This window comes from Pristis pectinata, chromosome 34 (genome assembly GCF_009764475.1).
Source record: "Pristis pectinata isolate sPriPec2 chromosome 34, sPriPec2.1.pri, whole genome shotgun sequence".
Taxonomy (NCBI): domain Eukaryota; kingdom Metazoa; phylum Chordata; class Chondrichthyes; order Rhinopristiformes; family Pristidae; genus Pristis; species Pristis pectinata.
Genome location: NC_067438.1, coordinates 12,182,872 through 12,198,000, shown reverse-complemented (window position 1 = coordinate 12,198,000; position 15,129 = coordinate 12,182,872). Strand labels below are relative to the sequence as shown.

The 15,129-nt window shown below is 51.2% G+C and overlaps 1 protein-coding gene across 4 annotated transcripts in view; it reads left to right on the top strand.

The window, feature by feature from the left end:
* The window catches only part of LOC127585879 (ral guanine nucleotide dissociation stimulator-like), a 113,014-nt gene that overhangs the window by 46,443 nt on the left and 51,442 nt on the right, over nt 1–15,129 (top strand). The window contains exons 1-3 of one of the 4 annotated variants that reach the window (XM_052043594.1): nt 2,868–3,097; nt 11,196–11,303; nt 14,848–15,041. In XM_052043594.1, coding sequence (XP_051899554.1) covers nt 3,062–3,097; nt 11,196–11,303; nt 14,848–15,041 — 338 coding nt within the window. In that variant the 5' untranslated portion in view covers nt 2,868–3,061. Of the gene's footprint in view, nt 1–2,867; nt 3,098–3,144; nt 3,272–7,800; nt 7,975–11,195; nt 11,304–14,847; nt 15,042–15,129 lie in introns of those variants that run through there. The other 3 variants (XM_052043593.1, XM_052043592.1, XM_052043591.1) reach the window with 3 other exon arrangements.

Genomic DNA, 15,129 nt, shown 5'->3' with positions numbered 1-15,129 from the left:
TCAGCCTACATACACATGGGACCTAATTGAGGGGTTCAGGGGTTTATATATAGAATAATGGATACCTGGGAGTGAGTTACAGCCTGGGATCTAATAGGGGGGTTCGGGGGTTTATTTATAGAATAATGGATAACAGGGAGTGAGTTACAGGCTGGGGTCCAATCCAGGGCTTCAGGGGATTTATATATTTAATAATGGATATCTGGGAGTGTTGCAGGCCGGGTTCTGATCCAAGCGTTCAGATGGTTTATATTTCAAGCAATGAACATCTGGCAGTGAGTTACTGGCCCGGATCCCCCATTCTTTTCTCTGAGTTCACCTCCTCCTCTTTAACTGTTCTCACACACATCCGACTTCCTAATGAGCACAATTGCATCACCTTGTGCTCTTTAGCTGTGAGCTGGTCCCAGGAACCGGGGACAGAAGCCATTCCTGCCGTGACTGCCTCTTTCACTTTGTTACCCCACGGGGGGACAGGGTTCCAGCCTGTAACTCACACCCAGGTCCCGGGGAGCAGATATTGCTTGTGTAACGCTGCTGAATTGTCTTTCAGGATGTGTTCAGGGCCTCAGGCTTTTGGGCTGTTACCAGTGACTTTGTGTCTGTTCTTGACACTAACTGGCACCAAATGTATCTCGACATGTCCCAACTGATCAGTAGCTGTGCCTCTGAGATTACTCAGAAAACACAACACAGGGCAGGGCTGCTCTGTCCATCGAATGCATAAGGTTGCACAGAACGGAAACAGGTCCTTTGGCACAGTGGCGGAGCGGCTGTTCGATCCCGACCTCCGGCGCTGTCTGTGTGTGTGTGGAGTTTGCACGTTCTCCCTGTGACCAGGTGGGTTTCCCCCCCCCCCCCCCCGGGTGCTCCGGTTTCCTCCCACATCCCCAACGACGTGTGGGGTCGGTGGGTTACTTGGCCGCTGTATGTTGTCCCCAGTGTGTGGGTGAGGAGTAGAATCTGGGGGGAGTTGGTGGGAATGTGGGGAGAATAAAATGCGATTGGTGTAAATATGTGGTTGATGGTCAGCATGGACTCGGTGGGCTGAAGGGCCTGTTTCCGTGCTGTATCGCTCTGTGACTCACATCTACACTAATCCTACAAATCATCTCATTTTATCCTCCGCAATCTCCCCTCAATTCCTACCCCTCACCCACACACTGGGGACAACTTACAGCGGCCAATTAACCCACCGACCAGCACGTCGTTGGGACGTGGGAGGAAACCGGAGCACCCGTGGGGAACCCACACAGTCACAGGGAGAACGTGCAAACTCCACACACACACACACACACACACACACACACACACACACACACACACACACACACACACACACACACACACAGTGCCGGAGGTCGGGATCGAACCCAGGTCTCTGGGGCTGTGAGGCAGCAGCTCTACCCGCTGCACCACTGTCCCAGCTCCTTGGCAGGGCTACACAATTGATCCCCAAATGGTTCTTATCTCCTGGTGAATGCATGTCTAGCCAGGGGTACAAGATCTCAATGCTATAATCCTCCGGGACTGGCTCCAAAGCTGGTCGAGTTGGCCAGAATTGTCCCTGACACAGTCCCAGGAGGTGGTTTGTTGCCTCTTATTGTACAGCAGTTCCGACAGTGCAGCACTCCCTCAGTTACCCTTCCCGCGAGGAGGTCAGACTTGTACTTGCTTAACCTCGAGGTGAGAGTTGTTGCCCTCCAACACTGCGACAGGTCCCTTGAGGGCTCCTGGAGCCTCCAGCAAGCGATAGAAGGACGAGGAGCAACGCACATGAAACGCTGGAGGAACTCAGCGGCTCAGGCAGCATCCATGGAGGGAAACGGACAGCCAGCCGGTCCTGATGAAGGGTCTCGGCCCGAAACATTGACAGTTCATTTCCCTCCATAGATGCTGCCTGACCCGCTGAGTTCCTCCAGCATCGTGTGTGTGTGTGTGTGTGTGTGTGTGTGTGTGTGTGTGTGTGTGTTGCTCCAGATTCCCAGCATCTGCAGCACCTATTGTGTTAGAAGGATGTCTCTGGGCAACCTTCTGCGTCCTTGCAGCAAGCGAGCTACCTTCCAATGTGCTGGAATGTTTGAACCATGGCTACCTCGTCTCTGATTGTATCTTTGTTTTATTTGCACCAAGGTCTTCTTTTTGCACAGTCTTCTACTCTCACTCTCTTCACTGCCTTGTATAAGTTATGTCTCCTTTATATTCTGTGTGTTAGCTGGACCCGTGTGCTTGCAATGTTGCTGCAAGCAAGTTTTTCACTGTACCTGTACCTCACCGTATCTGTGCAGATGACAATAAACTCAGCTTGATATTGGTAATTGGTTTATTATTGTCACATGTACAGTGAAAAACTTGGTTTTGCATGTCATCCATACAGATCATTTCAAAATATAAGTACTTTGAGGGAACAGCATTAACAGAATGCAGAATATGGTGTTACAGTTACAGAGAAGGTGCAGTGCAGGGAAACAATAAGACTTGACTTGATGGTCTGTGCACAGCATGCTCCCACAAGTGGTTTAATGAAGGTGACTGATTGGCTAGAGTCATATCATGGAGAGGTACAGCACGGAAACAGGACCTTCAGCCCACCCAGTCTGTGCCGACCATCAACCACCCAGTTTACACAGATCCCATTGTCTGCCAGGGCGTTTGCTCTCCCAAGGCTGGGTCTCAGGACCCCTAGGGCTGTAATGGCAGCTGCGTTGGAACCCACAAGTGCTGTGGGCCTGGATTTCGAGCAGCAGTCTCTCCAGAGTTCCAAACCGACTTCCTTCCCCTGACGAGCAGTTCCTGTTTTTCTACTTCTGCCTGCGTTGACTTGCCCGGTCCCTGCTTCACCTGCCCAGCCCCGTCTCCTGCGGAAAGCCCTCGCCAGTTGAGGGAGCTTGGAACTCTGCCTGGCCCAGGGCCTTGGCTCCCCGAGTGGTGTTCCCAGTCTCCTGAAGTCGGCCCCCTGTGTGGAAAGGCCTCTCCCTCTTTCTCAATGGGTTGTAGACACCTGGATTTGGAAGCCACTGCTGATGGAGGAAGATGAACCATTGAGTCTCTGAGAACCCTCATGCTGACTCTGTGTCACCGAGACTCCAGCTCCCAGGTGGGCCCATGTAACACAACCGGCCAATGATAGGATGCGGTAGTTCAGGCTTGGCCACACGCAAGGCCGCAGGCTCCAATGGATGAGGACGAGTTGGGCGTTAGGGCTTGTGGCTTGCTCTGGTTCTGTAAGTTCAATGAGATGAAGGCACAGTGGTACTACCACCCAGACTGGGTAAGTAGACCTCGAACTGCAGTTGTGGGCGAGGGCTCTTTGGTGGAGTCAGCAGGAATGCTGAGAAGATTCTTCCCCTTGTGATTCTGATTCAGATTAGTTTATTGTCACATACACCAGGGTGCTATGAAATTCTTCACTTGCAGAGAAAACTGTGACTACAATTGATAAGATAAGATTTTTTTATTAGTCACATGTACATCGAAACACACAGTGAAATGCATCTTTTTGCGTGGATTGTTCTGGGGGCAGCCCACAAGTGTCGCCACGCTTCTGGCACCAACATAATACGCCCGCAACTTCCTAACCTGTACGTCTTTGGGATGTGGGAGGAAACCGGAGCACCCGGAGGAAACCCACGCAGACACGGGGAGAATGTACAAACTCCTTACAGACAGCGGCTGGAATTGAACCCGGGTCGCTGGCGCCGTAAAGCGTTACGCTAACCACTACACTCCCGTGCCTGCCCAATTGCAACACTATATTCTGCATTCTGTTTTCTTTTTCTACTACCTCGATGTACTTATGTGTGGAATGAACTGTACAGATGGTAGGCAAACAAAAGCTTTTCACTGTATCTCGGTACATGCGACAATAGTGAAGCAATTACCAATGATAAATACAACAGTGAGTACAGCGCTGAGCACAAAACAGCAGAATTGCCGTGCAGTCTGAAGTAGTGCAGAAAGAAATGTTGAAGTGACAATAAGCGAGAGAGGTAAAGAGTCCGAGAACATGGCAGCACCACTGGGAAGAGGATGTGAAAGAGGTGGTTGGTTCAGGGGTCTGATAGCGGTGGGGAAGAAGCTGTTCTTCAAAGTCAAAGTCAAGTTTACCATCATACGCACAAGTCCAGGTGTGCACTGATGCAATGAAAAGCTTACTTGCAGCAGCATCACAGGCTCAGAGCATCAGACCATAAAGACCGTAAGTCATAGGAGCAGAATTAGGCCATTCAGCCCATCAAGTCTGCTCTGCCATTCGATCATGGCTGATTTATTTTTCCCTCTCAACCCCATTCTCCTGCCTTCTCCCCGTAACCTTTGACTCCCTTACTAATCAAGAACTTATCAACCTCTGCTTTAAATGCACCCAACGACTTGGCCTCCACGGCCGTCTGTGACAATGAATTCCACAGATTCACTGCCCTCTGGCTAAAGAAATTCCTCCTTGTCTCTGATCTAAAGGGACGTCCTTCTGTTCTGAGGCAGTGCCCTCTGGTCCTAGACTCTCCCACTACTGCAAACATCCTCTCCACATCCGCTCTATCAGATACACAACATTCAGAAGAAAAACATAAATTAACAACATAAATTATACAAGAAAGAACAAAGTTAAAACAAAAAAAAGTCCATTGTAGTGCAAAGTGGTCCCAGTGTTGCTGTACTGAGGTAGTGATTAGGGTTGTGCCGGTCGGTTCAAGAACCAAATGGCTGAAGGGAAGTAGCTGTTCCTGAACTTGGTAGTGTGGGACTTCAGGCTCCTGTACCTCCTTTCCGATGGTAGCTGCGAGAAGATGGCACGGCCCGGATGGTGGGGATGTTTGATGACAGATGTTGCCTTGTTGAGGCAGCGCCTCCTGTAGATACAACCGATGGTGGGGAGGGATGTGCCCGTGATGTATTGGGCTGAGTCCACTGCTCTCTGCAGCTTCTTACAATCCTGTTTTTAAGTCTGGACATCCAGGGTTTCAAGCTCCTGTATCTTCTCCCAGAAGGTAGAAGAGAGGAAAGAGTGAGAGGCATCCTTAATGATACCGTTAGTCTTCCTGAGGCAATGGACAATCTAGACCAGAATACCTTTTCCGTTGGGAATCTTTGGAATTCTCTACCACAGGGAGTTCCAGAGATAGAGTCATTGGATATACTCAAGGCGGACAGGGACAGATTTCCAAGCTACCTGCTGTTTCCAGTTGGCAAGCTCTACCTGGTGGAAACAGAATGTCGGGTAAATTCTGATAAGTCACAGCAATGGGGAACGGGTACAGGAGTGTGACTGATTGGATGGTGCTATTGACGGGTCGATCAGCTGAACGTGCCCCTCCCTGACCAGGGAGTCATAGAGTCACAGAATCACACAGCACGGAGAGAGGCCCTTCGGCCCATCTGGTCCATGCCGACCAAGATTCCCATCTAAGCTAGTCCCATTTGCCCGTGTTTGGCCCACATCCCTCTGAACCTTTCCGATCCATGTAACTGTCCAAGTACTTTTAAATGTTGTTAATGTGCCTGCCTCAACCACTTCCTCTGGCAGCTCGTTCCATTTACGGACCACCCTCTGGGTGAAAAAGTTGCCCCTCAGGTCCTAATTAAATCTCTCCCCTCCCACCTTAAAGCTATGCCGTCTAGTTCTTGATTCTCCAACCCAGGGAAACAGTGCGCATTCACCCGCGCAGTGCGCATTATATACTACAGTGTGTGATAAGCTGGACTGTGTATCAGGGTGCAGTGGGCTCATTGAGGCTGGGATCCAGCTTTGGCTCAGCGGACAGCACACTGGCTCTGACATCAGAAGGTTGTGGGTTCAACTCCCGCTCCGGCAGCTGGAATACAAACGTGGCTGCAGACGTTCTCAGCACTGAGGGAGTGCTGGACTGTCACCGGCCACGGCTGTCGGAGACCCCATCCCTTCACTTGGGAGGGTGGAGGCCGAATGGTTCCAAAGAGGACAGGGTGAGTCCCGAGTGACGTACGGGCCTACGTGGGAACGCGCGGAACTGAAAACAGACAGTGTTCAAACAGGCTCTCATTCTGAACTGCCTGCATGTAACCAGTGCATGGTATACACACACACACACAGTGTCAGGTACTGTGTGAACACAGGGTCAGTGTGTAGTCCACGTACACAGGGTCAGTGTGTAGTCCACACACACAGTGTCAGGTACTGTGTGAACACAGGGTCAGTGTGTAGTCCACGTACACAGGGTCAGTGTGTAGTCCACACACACAGTGTCAGGTACTGTGTGTACACAGGGTCAGTGTGTAGTCCACACACACAGTGTCAGGTACTGTGTGAACACAGGGTCAGTGCGTGGTACACACACACACACACACAGTGTCAGGTACTGTGTGAACACAGGGTCAGTGCGTGGTACACACACACACACACACACACACACACACACAGTGTCAGGTACTGTGTGTACACAGGGTCAGTGTGTAGTCCACGTACACAGGGTCAGTGTGTGGTCCACACACACAGCGTCAGGTACCGTGTGTGCACAGTGTACAGTCTGTGCATAAGCAGTGTTGTAGGACAGTACAGACGGTGTCAAGCATTGCGTGTTACCGCACTTGGAGCCCTCCTCTGCTGAAAGTTGACCAACTGAACCTACAGAAAGGCTGCGGTGTTAATCATTTACTGAGTGATTGGTGACCACGCCCTGGTTGTAAATAGTTACCGGTTACTAATTACTCAGTTGCCTGCAGACCGCTTCCTACTTGTGGAAACAACAGCCGCCATCTCTGTGCGCGGGGTTGCCGTGGCGACGGCTGGGGCTGGGAGGAGATGCGTGCCGGTCACTGTAAAGTTGCTGGAGTCTATACCCCTCCATCGCCCAGCCGGAACTGCCCATCCATGGGCTCATGGAAACTGCAGGAGGGCAAGGCCCTTCCACCCGTCCAGTCCGTGCTAACCCTTTGAAGGAGAGGTTAGCCAAAGTCCTCTTTCTCCCCACCACCACTCTTCTTAAACCTGCAAGTTTCCCCTCCTCAGGCAAGAGGCCAGCTCCATTTTTATAAGCAATAACACAATTTTCCTGGAGGCAGGCCATTCAGCCCATCAGGTCTATGCCGGCCCTCAGAGCAACCTCACATGCCTGTCCGCTCCCGGCTGATTCTGCAACCCCAGGGGGTCACATAGAGCGGTCAGTGAGCCCACCAATGTGCACCTCCTTGGGAGGGAACCGGAGCACCCAGGGGAAACCCACGGGGTCACAGGGAGACGGTGCGGACGTGCACACAGTGCAGGATGATGCTGTTCATGAGGAGGAGAGGGAGGGAGGAGGAGGGAGAGAGGGGCGACGAACGTTGAGAGAGAGAGAGAGAGGGTGAAAGGAGGTTGAAAGAGAGGGAGAAAGAAAGTTGAGAGAGAGAGAGTGAAAGAAATTGAGAGAGGGAGAAAGAAAGTTGAGAGAGGGTGAAAGTTGAGAGAGAGAGTGAAAAAAAGTTGAGAGAGAGGAAGTTGAGAGAGAGAGTGAAAGAAGGTTGAGAGAGAGAGTGAAAGAAGGTTGAGGGGAGGGAGAGAGAACAAAGGTAGTGTGAAACAAGGAGAGAGAGAGGGCAGGGATGGGGTAAGAGAGAGAGTGAAGGGGAGAGTGAGACAGAGGGAGGAGGGGGTAGTTGGAGGGGAGCAGGGAGCGAGGTGGAAAGAGGGAGGAATTGATTTGAAGCTGCTGCTGTTTCCAAGCAGCACTGGAATTTGACCCTGGCTCATTCCCAGTGGATTATCCGATTGGCTTGGCCAGATTGCTTGGCCCATCCCTGCGCGGTTGGCTGGGCTGACAGTGGTTCCGGAGCAGGGCTGCGGGAGGAGAGCTGGCTCAGGTGTGTGTGTGAGAGAGAGCTGGTGTGGAGCTCACCTGACAGAATCGGCCTATGTGGATTGTGCTGGGGCTGTCGGGCAGCTCTCCTGGGGCGAGGGTGGGGGCTGGAAAGAGTGTCCCTCCAGCGATGAAGACACGGTGGTATTGTGAGTTCCCCCGGGTAAGTGTGGGCCGATGTAACTCCGAACTCTGTCTGCACCATACTGTTCAAGATCTTACAGCTTCAGGCTCTCTCTCTCTCTCTCTCTCTCACTCTCTCTCTCTTACTCTCTCTCTCTTACTCTCTCTTTCTCTCTCTCTCTCACACACACACACACACACACTTAACTCTGCAGCACCCAACATGAATCAGCCTGCTCCAGTATTTACTAATAACTCCAGTGAATACAGGGAGGCACCGTGGTGCACTGGGTAGGGCTGCTGCCTCACAGCCCCAGGGACCGGGTTCGATCCTGACCTCCGGCGCTGTCTGTGTGTGGAATATGGAATACTGGAAGGCCTGGATAGAGCGGATGTGGAGAGGATGTTTCCATCAGTGGGAAAGTCTAGGACCTGAGGGCACAGCCTCAGAATAAAGGGATGCCCCTTTAGAACTGAAATGAGGAGGAATTTCTTCAGCCAGAGGGTGGTGAATCTGTGGAATCCGTTGCTACAGACGGCTGTGGAGGGTGTATTTAAGGCAGAAGTTTATAGGCTCTTGATTGGTGAGGTGGGGTTAAGGGTTACTTGGAGAAGGTGGGAGAATAGGATTGAGAAAAGAAAAATCAGCCATGATTGAACGGTGGACCAGACTCAATGGGCTGAATGGCCCAATTCTGCTCCCATAGCTTACAGTATTGATTTATTGTCATGTGTAACGAGATACAGTGAAAAGCTTTTGTTTGCGTGCCATCCCGACGGATCATGCCAGACATAAGTACATCGAGGTAGTAAGAAGAAAACAGAATGCAGAATATAGTGTTTGCACGTTCTCTCCGTGACTGCGTGGGTTTCCCCCGGGTGCTCCGGTTTCCTCCCATGTCCCAACGACGTGCGGAGTCGGTGGGTTAATTGGCCGCTGCAAATTGTGTGGGTGAGGGCTAGAATCTGAGGGGGGGAGGTGATGGGAATGGGAGGAGAATAAAATTGGATTCATGTGGGATTAGTGTAAAAATGTGTGGTTGATGGTCAGCAGGGACTCAGTGGGCCGAAGGGCCTGTTTCCGCGCTGCATCTCTCCGTTACGCTGAGATATGAGAGCTGCTTCCACACTGCAGTGGTTGATTGTGGGGCAAACTATAATGGGATTCATTTCCTCAAGTAAGGAGACCAGAACTGCACGTGGTACTCCAGGTGCAGCCTCACCAGTACCCTGTACAGTTGCAGCAAACCAACCTTTTGCGATTCATATACAAGCACTCCCGAGTCCCTCTGCACAACAGCATGCTGCAATCTTTCACCATTTAAATAATAATTTGATCTTCTATTTTTCCTTCCAAAGTGGATGACCTCGCATTTACCAACATTGTACTCCATCTGCCAGACCCTTGCCCACTCACTTAACCTATCTATATCTCTCTGTAGACTCTCCGCATCCTCTGCTACATCTATTTCTTGGTTTATTGCCTGTGCCACTGTAATGTTATTATTTGGTGGCCTATAGACAACCCCCACCAGTTATTTTTTTCCCTTTACTATTCCTAAGGGCAGGCACGGTAGTGTAGTGGTTGGCGTAACACTATTACTGTGCCAGAGACCCGGGTTCAATTCCAGCCACTGTCTGCGAGGAGTTTGTACGTTCTCCCCATGTCTGCGTGGGTTTCCTCCGGGTGCTCAGGCTTCCTCCCACATTCCAAAGACGTACCGGTTAGGAAGTTGCGGGCATGTTACGTTGGCGTCGGAAGCGTGGCGACACTTGTGGGCTGCCCCCCCCCCCCCCAGAACACTCTACGCAAAAGATGCACTTCACTGTGTGTTTTGATGTACATGTGATTAATAAAGAGATCTTATCTTGTTTAGAGGGAGATAGTTGTTGGAAACTCACTAGTGAGGGGAACAGACAGTCACTTCTGTGGTTGTGGAACCAAGGACGTTGTGTTTTTTCCCTGGTGCCAGGGTCGAGGATGTCACGGACCAGTTGTAGACACCCTAAAGGAGGAGGGTAAACCGTCAACACTTTTAGTCCACTTTGGCACTTTCCCCTGCAACTGTAGGAGGTGCAACACCTGTTTCTGCACCTCCTCCCCTCACCACCATCTGGGGCCCAGAGCAGCCCTTCCAAGTGAGGCAGAGCTTCACGTGCAACTCCTCCAACCTTGCGTGCAGTGCTCCCAATGTGGCTTCTACATCGGTAAGACCAGGCGCAGGCTTTGCCGAGCACCTGTGCTCCATCCACTGCGATCGTCTGCAGCTCCCAGCCATTTTAATTCCAGGGTGGTCAGAATATGGAATGACGGAAGAGGTTGAGGCAGGTACGTGAACCACATTTAAAGGGCATTTGGACAGGTTCATGGATAGGAGTTAACATCACCAATAGCTTGTCTTCATCCAATCACATAGATACCACGGCCAAGATAGCTCACCAGCACCTCTACTTCCTCAAGGGGCTGAAGAAATTCGGCATGTGCCCGTTGACCCTCACTAATTTTTATAGATGGACCATAGAAAGCATCCTATCCGGATGCATCACGGCTTGGTACGGCAACTACTCTGCCCAAGACCGCAAGAAACTGCAGAGAGTTACGAACACAGCTCAGCGCATAACAGAAACCAGCCTCCCCTCCATGGACTCTTTACCTCTCGCTGCCTTGGGAAAGCAGCCAGCATAATCAACAGCCCCTCCCACCCTGGACATTCTCTCTTCTCCCCCCTCCCATCGGGCAGAAGATACAAAAGCCTGAAAGCACGTACCACCAGGCTCAAGGACAGCTTCTATCCCACTGTTATAAGACTATTGAATGGTCCCCAGTACAATAAGATGGACCCTTGACCTCACAATCTACCTCGTTATGGCCTCGCATCTTATTGTCTGCCTGCACTGCACATTCTCTAACTGTAACACTTTATTCTGCATTCTGTTATTGCTTTTCCCTTGTACTACCTCGATGCACTGATGTGATGAAATGGTATGTATGGATGGCATGCAAAACAAAGTTTTTCACTGTACCTCGGTACATGTGACAATAATAAACCAATTTAATTCACCAAGGTTTCGAGGGATATGGGCCAAACACAAGCAAATGGCGCGAGCTTAGATGGGAATCTTGGTCAGCATGGATGAGTTGGGCCGAAGGGCCTGTTTCCATGCTGTGTGACTCTATGACTCTTACGGGGCAGGGGAATGGGACACAGAGTAATGTTCCATTCTGTGTGTGCATGCCAGTAATTGTTCTTCTTTCTGCAGTCTCCACAGTGCCTGAGCGAGGAGACGGTGGATGGAGCTGTGTACTCAGTGACGCAGAAACAAATCCAACTCCAGCAAGCAGCGAGCAAAGGCCAACAGTGGCTGGGGGTAAGGAGGACCAATCCCAAGCATCCCCTGTACACCCGGCCAGAGGCTACAGGGCAGGCCGTTGTGTGAAGGGGGCAAAGGGAGATGTCTTGTTGCATCTAATATCCTACGTAATGAGGGACAGACTTGTATTTATGCCGAGGAACCAAGAAATGCTGGAAACACTCCTCAGGTCAGGCAGCATCTGCGGAGAGTAAAACAGAGTTAATGTTTCTGGTCAAAGATGGAAACACCCAGCAGGTCAGGCAGCATCTGCAGAGAGTGAAACAGAGTTAATGTTTCTGGTCAAAGATGGAAACACCCAGCAGTCAGGCAGCATCTGCGGAGAGTAAAACAGAGTTAATGTTTCTGGTCAAAGATGGAAACACCCAGCAGGTCAGGCAGCATCTGCGGAGAGTGAAACAGAGTTAATGTTTCTGGTCAAAGATGGAAACACTCAGCAGGTCAGGCAGCATCTGCGGAGAGTGAAACAGAGTTAATGTTTCTGGTCAAAGATGGAAACACCCAGCAGGTCAGGCAGCATCTGCCGAGAGTGAAACAGAGTTAATGTTTCTGGTCAAAGATGGAAACACTCAGCAGGTCAGGCAGCGTCTGTGGAGAGAGGAACAGAGTTAACGTTTCTTTTCAAATACCCTTTATCAGAACCGGGAGAGTGAAAACTAAACGGGCAACTTAAAACTAACTCGGTGAGGGATTGCATTAATGGGAATGTCAAAAGAGTAGAGTGGGGTTAATGTAAAAATGGGTGGTTGATGTTCAGCACAGACTCAATGGGCCAAAGGACCTGTTTCTGCGCTGGATCCTTCCAAGGTTCTTCCCTTCCTGAATTCTGACGAAGAGTCTTCGACCTGGAGCATTAAAACTCCAATGACGCTGCCTGACCTGCTGAGTGTTTCCAGCATTTTCTGTTTGCTGCTATTTCAGATGTCCAGCACCTACAGTTTTATTTTTAATTTCCAGTTTCTGTGTTTATATATCGCCTTTCACATCCCCAGCAAGCCTGGCCTTGTTAAGGTGAATTGTCTCCCAGAGTTCCACAGAGATCTCTGAACCTCAACACCTTGCAGACGATGAAGAAGGTCTGAGGTGTTGCAATACAGGAAACTGGAACGTACAGCAAGCTCCCAGCAGCAACACATAATGACTAGAAATTCTTTAGCGGTGAAATTTTGTTTTTCTGTGTGAAGGAATCTAATCTGACACTCAGTTGCAAGTACTTTGTAACAGAGTCATACAACAGGATAACACGATCAAATACCCATCTGCACTATTCCAATTTACCAATACTTGGCCCATAACCTTCTATTCCTTGAGGAGTCAAGTGCTCGTCTAAATATTTCTTCCATGTTGTGGGGGTCTCTGCCTCCACCACCCCCTCAGGCAGTGCGTTCCAGGTTCCACCCCCCCACTGGGTGAAAAAATTCTTCCTCAGATCCCCTCTGCACTTCTTTCCCCTCACCCTAAACCTGTCCCCTGGTCTTGACACCACTGCCATGGGGAAAAGTTTCTCCGTATCTACCCTCTCTGTCCCCCTCATAATTTTGTACAGCTCCATCAGGTCTCCCCCACCCCCTATCCCTCAGCCTCATCCGCTCCAAGAAAAGCAAACCCAGCCCCTCCAGTGTCTCTTCATAAGTCTAACACTCCATCCCAGGCAACGTCCCTGGTGAATCTCCTCTGCACCCTCTCCAGTGCAGTCACATCCCTCCTGTAGTGTGCTGACCAGAATTTTACACACGGTATAGCTGTGGCCCAACCAATGTTTTATAAAGTTGTACCATAACCTCTCTGCCCTTCGAGTTTGTGTATAGTCAGAGGCATACATTCACGGGGGTATAAATGCCATGAAAATGAGCTTTTTGCAGCAAGAGCACAGTGGATTACAAGACATAAATTGAAACTTAAAACGCAATTTAACATAAACTATTGCGTTTTAAGTTTCAATTTATGAGCCCAACTAATGAAGGTGAGTCTCTTGAAGATAATGCCTTCTTCACTGTGATATCTAAGTCTGCATCACCTTCAAGGATCCTTGAACTTGTACGCTGAGGTCCCTCTGTTCCTCAGTACTGCCCAGGATCCGACTCTGTGGGAGTTGTTGCTTCCTGCGGTTTATTCCCCCTCCCCCGCAGTCCTCACAGGAATGTAACGCTTGTTTTGGTTTGCATTAGGCAGAGTTCATTCCCTGTTCAGGCCCCTCAGTCAGAAGCGGATCAGTGAGACAGAATCGAGGGCAACAAACAATCTGCTGGAAAAACTGCAGGACCCTGATGCAGGGTCTTGTCCCAAACGCCAGCAGTTCCATGCACCCCCCCCCCCCCCCCCCCCACAGATGCTGCTCGACCCGCTGAGTTCCTCCAGCAGATTGTTTGTTGCTCCAGATTCCGGCATCTGCAGTCTCTTGTGTCTCCGAGAGAGAATTGGTAAGGAACGTTGGGGAGAGGACCTGAGGACCTCAGGAACTGGTGCTCCCTCACACTTCCACTCTCTCCACCTCCACCCCCCCACCCCAACAGCCCCAACCACCTGTACATCTGATCACACCCACCCTCGGCTCCCCCTCCCACAGCGTTCCCCTCCCTTGCCAGATCCCAGGTCCCAGTCTCACCCCTGGAGCCGTTTGAGCACCCCGACTCCCGTCACCTGCCAGGGGGAGAGAACAGAAGCAAGAGGGTGCAGGTTTAAAGTGGGGCAGAGGAAGGGGTCCGAAAGGGGGATCTGAGGGGCAAGATTTTGTTTGTACAGAGAGTAGTAGATATCTGGAACGCACTGCCAGAGGAGGTGACAACCACAAGGTTTAGGAGGCATTAGACAGACACTGCACGAGGCAAGGTATAGAAGGGTATGGGTCTAATGTAGGCAAATGGGATTAGTGTACATGGAACATAGAACACTGCAGCACAGTACAGGCCCTTCGGCCCACAATGTTGTGCTGACATTTTATCCTGCTTCAAGATCTATCTAACCCTTCCCTCCCACATAGCCCTCTATCTCTCTATCATTCATGTGTCTACCTAAGAGTGTCTTAAATGTCCCGAATTGTATCTGCCCCCACAACCTCTGCCGGCAGTGTGTTCCACTCTCTGTGTAAAAAAAATTACCCCTGACATCCCCCTTATACCTTCCTCCAATCACCTTAAAATCATGTCCCCTCGTGTTAGCCATTGTCACCCTGGGAAAAAGTCTCTGACTGTCTACTCGATCTATGCCTCTTATCACCTTGTACACCTCTATCGAGTCACCTCTCATCCTCCTCTCCAGAGAGAAAAGTGTAGATTGGCAAAAAGGCCGGCATGGATGCGATGGGCTGAAGGGTCTGTTTCTGTGCGGCTCCCCTGATCCATCGCAGGCAACATCCTGAGGACCTCCTCTGCACCCTCTCCAGTGCAGTCAGGCCCTTCCTGTGGTGGGGTTCCCTGGCAACCCCTTGTGTGGTGGTCCCATGTCCCACCCGCCATACCCCCCCCCACCCCCCCGGGGCGCACGTGGCCCGCTGCGCTGATCCAGTTGCTGCCCTCTGACCTCTGCCTGTACCCCCCGCCAGGTGGGGAACGAGGTGGTCGGGACCACCTGCGAGACGGTGAGGACTCGCTCCATCAAGGCGGGCCGGCTGGAGAAGATCGTGCAACACCTGCTGGAGGCCATCGACTGCGGCGACTCGTCCTACCTCTCTGCCTTCCTCGCCACCTACCGCGCCTTCACCAACACCCAGGAGGTGCTCGGGATCCTGCTCGACAGGTAGGCTCGGGTCCCAGGGAGGGTGGGGCAGTGGGGTGGGGGGGGTGACGTTGAGACTCGGGTGGTCCGCTGGAGCGGGGACGCTCCA